The sequence below is a fragment of the Genypterus blacodes genome, unplaced genomic scaffold, assembly GCF_046128005.1.
Source record: "Genypterus blacodes isolate CSIRO-AG114 ecotype Tasmania unplaced genomic scaffold, CSIRO-AGI_Gbla_v1 ptg000057l_1, whole genome shotgun sequence".
NCBI lineage: Eukaryota > Metazoa > Chordata > Actinopteri > Ophidiiformes > Ophidiidae > Genypterus > Genypterus blacodes.
Genome location: NW_027466869.1, coordinates 2,902,286 through 2,911,676, shown reverse-complemented (window position 1 = coordinate 2,911,676; position 9,391 = coordinate 2,902,286). Strand labels below are relative to the sequence as shown.

The window sequence follows — 9,391 nt, the reverse complement described above, 5'->3', positions numbered from 1 at the left end:
GTTTGTATTTGGCGTGACTGCCATTTGTCTGCTGTTGCCTATTGTAACGGTTGCCACGACTCGACTGAGTAGACTGACAGACGGGGCTTATTGATATTGTGACAGAAACATAAAAGACTGGACTGTACACACACACACACTTACACACACACACTGAGGGGCAAAAGAGAGATTATGCATGACAGAAAACAGCACAGCTTTTAGGCGATCTGGTTAAGAGCACATCACTGAAGCACTGTTCAGATACATTTTAATGTTGTCAAATGACAATTCTAAATATGCTGTATATATATATACACACTTTTTGCCGAAATAATAAAAAAATTTGTTTTATTACAGGCCCGAGTCTGGATTGATTTATTGTGCCGCTGTGTTAATGTAGAAGAGTTTAGAGATCTTCAGGCTGAGGGAGTTTTCCTCTCCAAAGCAGTAAATCTAACGTCTCTGAATCATATTTGGAATCTCTTCTTATTACAAGGCTCCATTAAAGTGAAACAGCACAGGGACAGAGTCCAGGCCAGGCACCGTCTGATGTAGCCGGCCGTAATTATTCCACGGTCGCTGCCTGCCAGTATCCCAGCCTAAGTGACTGCTGAGTCCCAGCAAGCTGTTCCTGTCCAGTGAGAGTCTCGCTCGGCAAATAAGCTGAACCGCTGCCAGTCTCATTCATCAGGAAGGAAGGAGGAATTTTCTTTTCGGGAAAACACTTTGTGCCCTCTCCTCCTGCGGGGCCCGGGGTACTGTGATGGCCTCCGAGACACTGTGTGTGTGTGTGTGTGTGTGTGTCAGAGTGTGTCAGTGTGTCATTACTCAGAAATGGCTGATCTGATTGCCTTAAAGTCTTTCTGCATCCAGACTCCTTCACTGTTGTTGTTTGATTTCTTCCATCTTGTCTTCTGTCTCTGCCTCACCCAGGTGTTTACAGCATAACTCAATTGGTTGGTCTCATTTTAGATTGAAGCTTTCTGGGCTCCAGTGAATATTCCTTCATCTCTCTCCATAGTTCTTTCCATCTCTGCCTGTGTGTAACGCTGCCATCTGCTGGAGGAAATCAGCCTGAATTTGCATTTGATTGTAAGAAGAGAGGAGTATATCATTCACCAACAGTTGACTTTAAGACAGTTTTTATTATTTTGAAGTGTTGTGATGCAAAATGATCACGATTGAGAGACACAGATTTATAATTCAACCAATATGATTCTCACATTTCAGATCAGCAGTTCTTCATCCTGGTTCTTAACTACCACAACACTGCAGATTGACCTTTCTGAGTGTGAGACTTTATGTGTTTTCCTTCCTTAGATTTTCTCCCACTATCTGAAAGCTGCGACAGTTTCCTCTCCTATCGAAAATCTCATAAATCTTCCTAATCTGTCACAATCAGCTGGATGGTGTACAGTTGACTCCTATGTGTGTGTGTTTGTGTGCGTGTGTGTGTGTGTGGCAGAGAAAAGAATCAACTCTCTTGCCAGCGCCACTCCGTGCAGTCATTTAGTGCTTGAGGAGTTTAAAATTATTCTGCTGCCAAATAGGTTCCAGCTGGGAAGAGGTTAAAGTCAGGGGGCAGATTAGTGTGAATGCTGCTGAGGTTTTCCCTGCCAAGTCCATGTGAAGGTAGAAGGAAGAGCCGTGGAATAAGACGGCAACTAACATCCCAAAGGTCAGGAAATCATTTTACAAACACTTCCAAACACATGTTGGGATCAGAATTCATCAAGTCTGCCTCCTCGGTTGAACCTCATAGATTTGAATTTACAGAAATAAGGTGAAAAACATGTATTTGTCCAAAACAATGCCATTTATTCTCACATACACACGCACGCACACACGCGCATACATAAGAAGTGTCCTCAGCAGAAATGTTCTCGTCTTCCTCTTCTAAACTGCTGCTTTGCTGATTGAAATGTCGATGCCTCGTCTTGCTCTTAAGCTTTGGCCGCTGCCTGCTGCGCTTGTTCTTCCCTGTAGCCTTTGAGCAGCTGGTTGATGAGCGTCAGTTCGTTGCGCGGCCTCACAGGATACAGAGGAGGGAACGGGTTGCCTTTGTACTCCAGGACGGCCATCTTAGCCTTGTCCAGGTTGTCTGTGTTGGGGATGCGCGCCATCCGTGTGAAGCCGTCTGTGTGAGTCTCAAAGCGAGGGGCCAGGACCTTGAAGAGCTTTGGGACCAGATCCTTCTCCTGGAGAGACCAAGCAGAACCACAAACCAGTCAACATGAAGAAGAAGAAGAAGAATAAGAAGAACTTACCTACATGGCTCACAAATATGTCAATCACATCGCTGAGGAATGCGACAAGGACTTCAATTTATTTATATAAAGTTAAAGAATCATGTTCTTGTTTGGGTCCACTTCCTGTCTCAGACACGTACCGTCAGCCAGAAGCTCGCCATCTTCATCGCCTTCTCATTGGTGTCGCCCTTCTTGGCATAATCGATCAGCTGAGAAACAAAAACACAATTACAAACATTTAGGTGGAAACTCAACAGTTAACAAAGACCAAACTACAGCAGTGACGTCACTACGTGATCCTCAGAAGGGAAGAGAGCTTCAATCCTCCTCAGTGCAGGTGTGTGAGTGTGATCATCACCTGCTAACACGTGTGTGAGCACATGCTGGTGAACACATCAGCTCTGGGTTTAGATGTGCAACGTTGCTTATTAACCCACTACAAGTTCAATAACTCCATAGAAGTTGTTAAACTGAACTATATTGGATATTAGCGGCCCAGAGGATCGACAAGCTGCGAGAGCCCGAAAGCCCAGAGGTACTAAACACATCAGCCAATATACACAGAGCGATACTTTACAGATAAACACCTTCTTAAGTCCATGTTGTTTCTGTTTGTGTCATAAGTCACAGTAGAGTTATTCAGTCACGTTAGCTTAGCGTTAGCAGCCAGAAACGCGGCGTGTGTGTCACCTTCTCAGCGTAGAAGCGGACTTCATCCGCCCGGCCATACGTGGTCTCGATCCTCTCGTGTCGGACCAGACCCGTCAGCAGGTTCCGAAGCATGTTGATCCTGGACTCCGGGCCCAGTCCCATCTTCCGGGCCATCCGGCCGTGAGAGATCAACAGCTGCAGCGTGACGCGCATCTTGACCAGTTAGATTCTCCAGAAAGAGTCCCGACAGTAATGTTTCCAAATATGAAGTCTGTCTGCAGCGGAGAACTGAGATCGGAGTAAAATCAAATCTCGGGTCAGTCTGTCAACACGGAGTCTACTTTGACATTGGTGGTGCGTCGTCAATTCTGTCCGACCTGATCGCGGAAGTGTGGAGAAAAGGTTCCGCTTAGTAACAGCGGCCATAAAGCATTAAAATAGAAACAACAGTGATAATAATAATTATAACATTATTCACCTTAAGTCTATTACTTGAAATTTAATGATTCAGTCCTCCCACTATTCAACATTTCATCAATTTAATCAGAAAGATCTAAAATTTCCAATAAAAATATAAGTGCAGACGTATTAAATCCGACAAAAGTCACAAATAGCTGCTTAAGATACATTTAAAAGACGCTCAAAATGTTGATTTATTTCAGTTTAATTCATCTTCAAAGTCGGAAATACATGTTATATGTTGTTAACAACTCTACCACCTGGATACTTGGGCCTCTTCTTATCCCTGTGGACTAACACAGATGTAGATGGAGTTAAATCCAAAATGAAATTGATATTGAGAAACAACATGTCACATATCAAACTCACTGTGGTGTTTTAACCATATGTAAATGATTACCATCCTATCTATCTTATCTTATTTGAAGGAATTCCATCATGTCTGCTTTTACAGTGTGTTCTTAGTAGATCTAAGTCTATTCCTTTACTTACAAGAAATGTGTGCTTGTCAGCCAGATCAGACGGAGAGAAAGAGTGAAACACAATGCAAATCAAAAACACAAATATATTTTATGCTTTTATTTTAATGTTCATCACAACAGACTGAGGTTCATTGCATTGTGGTCTTTGGTCAACAAACAGCTGTAGTGGAGGCAGGATTGCAGCCCACTCAGTGATAATAGTCCATGGTGCTCTGGATCCAGTCACTGAAAATGCAGGTCTGATGCAGGACAAAGGGAAACACAGATCAGATCACAAGAACAGCAAGTTTTTTTGCGCATTCAGTTAGAAATGTATTTTTATTTTACCTTTGCGTAAACACCAGGGTGGTTCCTCTCAGCACACCCAAAGCCCCAGGACACAACACCCTGCAGCTCACCATTACACACAAGAGGACCGCCAGAGTCACCCTGACAGACAGAGAGGGAGAGAGAGAGAGAAACAGCTGAATATATCAGCGTCACTCTTAACTTACTGCTAACCAAACAAACACACATACCTGGCAGGAGTCCTTCCCTCCCTCCACGTATCCAGCACAGAACATGGCCTCGGTGATCATACCAGGGTAGGAGTTGTCACAGACCTCCTCGGACAGGATGGGGAGGTTCAGACACTGCAGCCTGTTACTATCGGAAGCTATGAATGAAGAGGAGCATGAGAAGAAATAAGAGGAGTAAGAGTGAAGAACAGACCTGAGACGGTATTCAATACTCACCCGAGCTCATCGTCACACCCCATCCAGAGACGGTGCACATGGTTCCAGCAGGGGCGCAGCTAGTGGGCAGGGACGCGGGCTTCACGTAGTCGTTTATAGTTGCGGGTTTGCTTAGCTTGATGAGCATGATGTCATTGTTCACGAGCCAGGACTCGTAGTTGGGGTGAGGGATCACATGAATGGCTGAAATGATCTGCTCTTTGCCATCCGTAAACCAACGGTTGTGGTCACCGAGAACAACGTCCATGTAGCTGAAAGACAGGCACAAGATGAGAGGAGAGCGAGGCTCAGTTGCTCTTCAGGTGTTTTGTCGGTGACATTTGAGCGACACTCACGATTTGTAGCAGTGAGCAGCAGAAACCACCCAGCTCTCGCTGACCAGGGTGCCGCCGCAGAAGTGGTAGCCGGAGTTCAGAGAGACCTGATGGGGCTGAGAGTGAGGGACGCACTCCTTACCTCCAACAATCTTGTCATCCTCCGTGGCAACTAAAACAGTAGATATTCTTTACAAATCAATAACCCAGATGCCAGCTGGCACAGCCACAGTTTGAGCTGCAGACTAGTAACTCATTATTCAACATCGTCTTAGTTGCTTTCTTGGTGTCATTCTGAGTCAGACATGTTAGATTCCTATGAAAGGCGTAATTTATCCCACATTATCATCATCAAATGCCAGCCTTGATGCTTCAGAGTTGTGGTTCATACTTACATGCAGCTCCCAGGAGCAGAATGAAGACCAGAGACCTCATGTTTGGTGATTGATGCAGGTGCTGGTTTTTCCTGGAGCGTTTCGGGCTTTTTATCGACTCCTTTAACACCATCCAATCATCAGGACACACCCCCGATTCTAGGTGCCAATCAAAATTTGCTTAGAGAGTCGGAAAATTTGTCATGCTTATCGCGTGTTGTCCATAAATGGGACTTTCATTGTCTTAAAAGCAGACACTTGACAGAATGTACTACATGCCATATTTTTCTGGCATGGGTTCAGTACAGTACAGCATGTGAGGTACAGGGTGTAATCTGCATCCTGACCTTGACTCGGTACCCAACCGCTGTGCCAGGTGGAGCCTCTCTCACAGACTCGTCTGACCTTGACAGATAAAAACTATTACAGAATAGTGAACTCTTCCTCACCGTCGCATCACATATGTACGTGCTGTATTTGCAGTAGTAAAGTAAATCAATTAAATCAGGGCTTGTTGTCACTCCAGCAGAGCTTTGATGAAACTAATTTCATGCTCTCTCTTTCTCTCTCGCTTACTGTTGCCAAAATTGATAGAAAGTGACTTCCTAAGAGCTGATCTTGTCATTTCAGATGCATAAGGCATACTGTAATAAAAGACACTAAGAGATTAAAATGGCTTTAGACGAAGGGACAGATGAGGCCTGTGATTTGGTGCTTGAATGAAGCTTGAGGTAGGTTTCATCAGATGAGAAACTGATCAGAAACAAAGCCAAACTCTGAACTAAATTGGCTTTCCACTATCTTGACTGGTAATGGCCATCATTTAGGCAACTTTGCATATTGCATCGGCATGGCAACTGATTCCTCATGTGCTGAATTTCATGGTCTATGGAAGGGGAGCAGAAACCCTAAAATTATTTGGATCACGCTCACTGTGAGCCAAAACCTCCTGCAGCATGAATGTAACAACTGTTTAATTAAATTGGAATTTTCTTCACCATGGAAAATGTCACGTTTTCAATGATATTAAATGTACTTAAGTCACAGTTATTTACATGATGTCAGTGTGGCCTACAGTATAGTGGAAATAGAGCAAGAGCACACACTCAGCTGTCAATTGATGACATACATACAATCTAATGTACAATATGACACATATGTAAGGTAGAACACACAGTTCTACCTTTATGAAGTAGATGATGTGAATTATATTATTTAGTTGACATTGATTCTTTCGGTTTTTGTGAGTTGTTGCATAAAACGGTTTTGTATTATATTCTGCCAATATTCTGCCACCCACATGTATGGACCAAATATTAGAAATTATGTCATCTAAAATGAGTTTATATCGACTTGTCTTGATTTACAGCCTTTAAAGATTGTTATATTTATAATACTTTTTTGCAAAAAGATTGCTGCTCATTCGACAAAGAACTCTGTTTTAGCTGAAATGATGACACGTATCAACGTTGATGAATCTACCATAATATGTTGAATGCAGATACAACAGTTGAGGTTAAAAAAACATGGAAGCACAACAGAGTCATTGCTTAAGACTTTATTAAGTCATGGTGAAACATGGCTGCTTGTTGGTTGAGGTTCTTTGGTAGTACTGGAGGTAGAGTAGTAGAAGAACTGTAAGCAGGTGAGATGGTGGAGGTAGCATCAGACTTAGTTGCTGGCCATGGTGCTCTCCAGCCAGCTGTTGAAAAGACAAACCTGCAAATGTAGACAGAAGGAGGTTAGTATGGACAACCTGCAGGAAATACAGTGTGTGAGACCTGGACACACACGTCTTTATATTATTTGAGCTTGAACATCTACCTTGGCGTAGACACCAGGACGGTTCTTCTCAGCACATCCGTAGCCCCAGGACACAACACCCTGCAGCTCACCATTGCACACAAAGGGACCACCAGAGTCACCCTGAGAGAGAGAGGAGGGGGGGGGGGGGGGGGGTAATGAGAAGAAGTGGTACTTAAACAAATACATATGATCTTCAAGGAGAAATTCTGGATATTCTGCATCTGTAAGTGTTTCCAGTTGGTTGTTCTAACTACCTGGCAAGAGTCCTTGCCTCCCGCCAGGTATCCAGCACAGAACATGGCATCGGTGATCTGGCCAGGGTAGGATCTGTTACAATCCTTCTGAGACAGGATGGGGAGGTCCAGGCACTGCAGCTTGTTCTTGTCAGCCACTGAATCAATGAGAATGTGAGAGGAACGAGAGTTTAATAACACAAGTGAGGACAAATGTTACCTCAAACTCCCTTGTCTGTTATTGAGACACCAAAGTTACTCACTGGAGCTCTGGGTGCTTCCCCAGCCAGAGACTTTGCACATGGTGCCAGCAGATGCACAGCTGGAGGGCAGAGCCACGGGCTTCACATAGTCATTGAGGGTGGCGGGCTTGCTGAGCTTGATCAGCATGATGTCATTGTTGATGTCGTAGGAGCTGTAGTTGGGGTGACGGATGACGCGGGAAGAGCTGATGAACTGCTCCTTACCCTCAGTGATCTTGATGTTGTGCTCGCCAAGACGCACCTCCACACGGCTGGACAGGGACAAGATGTTATGTTACACCTCATGGCTTCATTGCTTGAGACCAGAATGCGGAAGGTTTTAGGAAGGAATTACGTACGACTTGTAGCAGTGAGCAGCAGACACAATCCAGTTCTCGTTGACCAAGGAACCACCACAGAAGTGGTAGCCAATGTTCAGAGAGACCTGATGGGGCTGAGAGTGGGGCCTGCACTCATACCCTCCGACGATCTTGTCGTCCTCCGTAGCAACTGAAAGGGAACAAGAGATCAAACAATTTTCGAATGAATGTTGTTATAGTTAAGTGATTTGGAATGATGAATATATGAAAAAAAAAAATTCCCTTACAAGCAGCTCCGATGAGCAGAACGAAGACCAGAGACCTCATGGTTGCTGTGGGATCTTGATGATGAGAAAAAGAAGACTGGATCCATCTTTTATGTGGAAATGAGCCCCTCTGAACACACCTCCTAAGTCTCCAATCCAAAGTGACCAATCAGGAGCTTAGGAAAAATGATTTTGTGTTTTAGAAAAGTAAATATTGTGCAAACTTGGGGGGTGGTCTGCATCGACATATGACCCAAAAACGATTATGTTCAACACTTTTAGAGGTGTTGTAGAACTATATCTATAGACACAAAGTATAATAAGTATTAATAAGTAAATATCAATACAGCTATTCAGACGGTGTAAAGCTGCTTTTATATTCTCTCATTAACTCCACTTACTCTTGTAATCTTTTTGGCATTAGCAGCTTTATATGAAGCTCTGTTCATTTCTTAACTAAAGCCACTATATGACGTTTTATTTCACATCTCTGCTTTATGCACATTATGTACAGTAAATCATCTGTATACAGCACAGGGCCTATATTGTAATGATTAACCTTTTCATGTATGGATTTATGCTGTGTGGACAGATCTACAGCTCTGCAGATGGTCTAATTCACAAGAAAACCATGCTGATTTGGGGAAAATACTAATGACACTCAATTCTTTTATATCGGTATGACTCTCAGGACAGATCAAGGCATGGAGATACACACTAGCTGTTGGGGGGCGGGGGGGACTCACAGTTTGAAACTAAATTTTACTAAAGAAAGTTGATATTTCACACACATATTAACTCTGACTCATCAAATGTGCTGCAGATGTCCCTTCCATGCGTCCTGAGTAGTCCATTTGTCCATTAAAATATCAGGAATAGGGAAATACAAACTTCACATCAGCAGTGCAAAGATCTGTTATTTATTCATTTTAGTTAGTGTGAGGCACACTTTGTTTAACTTGATAAATAAAACCATTAATTCCACAAATATGATGCAAATTATTAAGAACAGAATAGAGTATAGGACAGAATATATCTTTATTATCATTGTAGGTCATACAACAACATTCTGTGTGACAGCATCCATAAAAAAGCAACGGTGAGAAAAACATTACATCATAAACAAAATAAAGCAAGTAGGCAATATAACATAAAACAAATGGTTTAAATGAAACACTAGAAATAGGTAGAACACCTCAGCCGTGTCTTGTCAATGATAAGCATGATGTATGGACCTTTCATCTCAGAACACCTCAAGGTGCAGGGCAGTGGTGGGGAT

The 9,391-nt window shown here is 43.2% G+C and overlaps 3 protein-coding genes across 3 annotated transcripts; all 3 read right to left on the bottom strand.

Moving 5' to 3' along the window:
- Positions 1-1,777: 1,777 nt before the first annotated feature.
- On the bottom strand, positions 1,778-3,251 carry mrpl17 (mitochondrial ribosomal protein L17). Its single transcript, XM_076152683.1, has 3 exons — positions 2,922-3,251; positions 2,372-2,440; positions 1,778-2,180 (listed from the first exon to the last, which is right to left on the bottom strand). Exons 1-3 carry the CDS (start codon positions 3,093-3,095, stop codon positions 1,926-1,928), a joined length of 498 nt encoding a protein of 165 aa, XP_076008798.1. The 5' UTR covers positions 3,096-3,251; the 3' UTR covers positions 1,778-1,925.
- A 760-nt stretch (positions 3,252-4,011) lies between these two features.
- On the bottom strand, positions 4,012-5,306 carry LOC143002528 (trypsin-1-like). Its single transcript, XM_076152678.1, has 6 exons — positions 5,267-5,306; positions 4,893-5,043; positions 4,558-4,808; positions 4,342-4,478; positions 4,151-4,252; positions 4,012-4,062 (listed from the first exon to the last, which is right to left on the bottom strand). Exons 1-6 carry the CDS (start codon positions 5,304-5,306, stop codon positions 4,012-4,014), a joined length of 732 nt encoding a protein of 243 aa, XP_076008793.1.
- Positions 5,307-6,916: 1,610 nt separating this feature from the next.
- Positions 6,917-8,173, bottom strand: LOC143002529 (trypsin-1-like). The gene is made up of 6 exons (XM_076152679.1): positions 8,134-8,173; positions 7,886-8,036; positions 7,548-7,798; positions 7,306-7,442; positions 7,070-7,171; positions 6,917-6,964 (listed from the first exon to the last, which is right to left on the bottom strand). Exons 1-6 carry the CDS (start codon positions 8,171-8,173, stop codon positions 6,917-6,919), a joined length of 729 nt encoding a protein of 242 aa, XP_076008794.1.
- Between the last annotated feature and the right edge of the window lie 1,218 nt (positions 8,174-9,391).

What these genes read in the sequence shown, in the direction of transcription:
- mrpl17 (XM_076152683.1), bottom strand. Translation starts at nt 3,095, where the DNA reads ATGCGCGTCACGCTGCAGCTGTTGATCTCTCACGGCCGGATGGCCCGG. An exon ending in TCCGCTTCTACGCTGAGAAG is followed by an intron (nt 2,441 to 2,921) that starts GTGACACACACG and finishes TTTGTTTCTCAG; the next exon opens with CTGATCGATTATGCCAAGAA. An exon ending in TGGCGAGCTTCTGGCTGACG is followed by an intron (nt 2,181 to 2,371) that starts GTACGTGTCTGA and finishes TGGTCTCTCCAG; the next exon opens with GAGAAGGATCTGGTCCCAAA.
- LOC143002528 (XM_076152678.1), bottom strand. Translation starts at nt 5,306, where the DNA reads ATGAGGTCTCTGGTCTTCATTCTGCTCCTGGGAGCTGCAT. An exon ending in TCTGCTCCTGGGAGCTGCAT is followed by an intron (nt 5,044 to 5,266) that starts GTAAGTATGAAC and finishes CTACTGTTTTAG; the next exon opens with TTGCCACGGAGGATGACAAG. An exon ending in GGGTGTGACGATGAGCTCGG is followed by an intron (nt 4,479 to 4,557) that starts GTGAGTATTGAA and finishes CTTCATTCATAG; the next exon opens with CTTCCGATAGTAACAGGCTG.
- LOC143002529 (XM_076152679.1), bottom strand. Translation starts at nt 8,173, where the DNA reads ATGAGGTCTCTGGTCTTCGTTCTGCTCATCGGAGCTGCTT. An exon ending in GCTGCTCACTGCTACAAGTC is followed by an intron (nt 7,799 to 7,885) that starts GTACGTAATTCC and finishes GTCCCTGTCCAG; the next exon opens with CCGTGTGGAGGTGCGTCTTG. An exon ending in GGGAAGCACCCAGAGCTCCA is followed by an intron (nt 7,443 to 7,547) that starts GTGAGTAACTTT and finishes TCATTGATTCAG; the next exon opens with TGGCTGACAAGAACAAGCTG.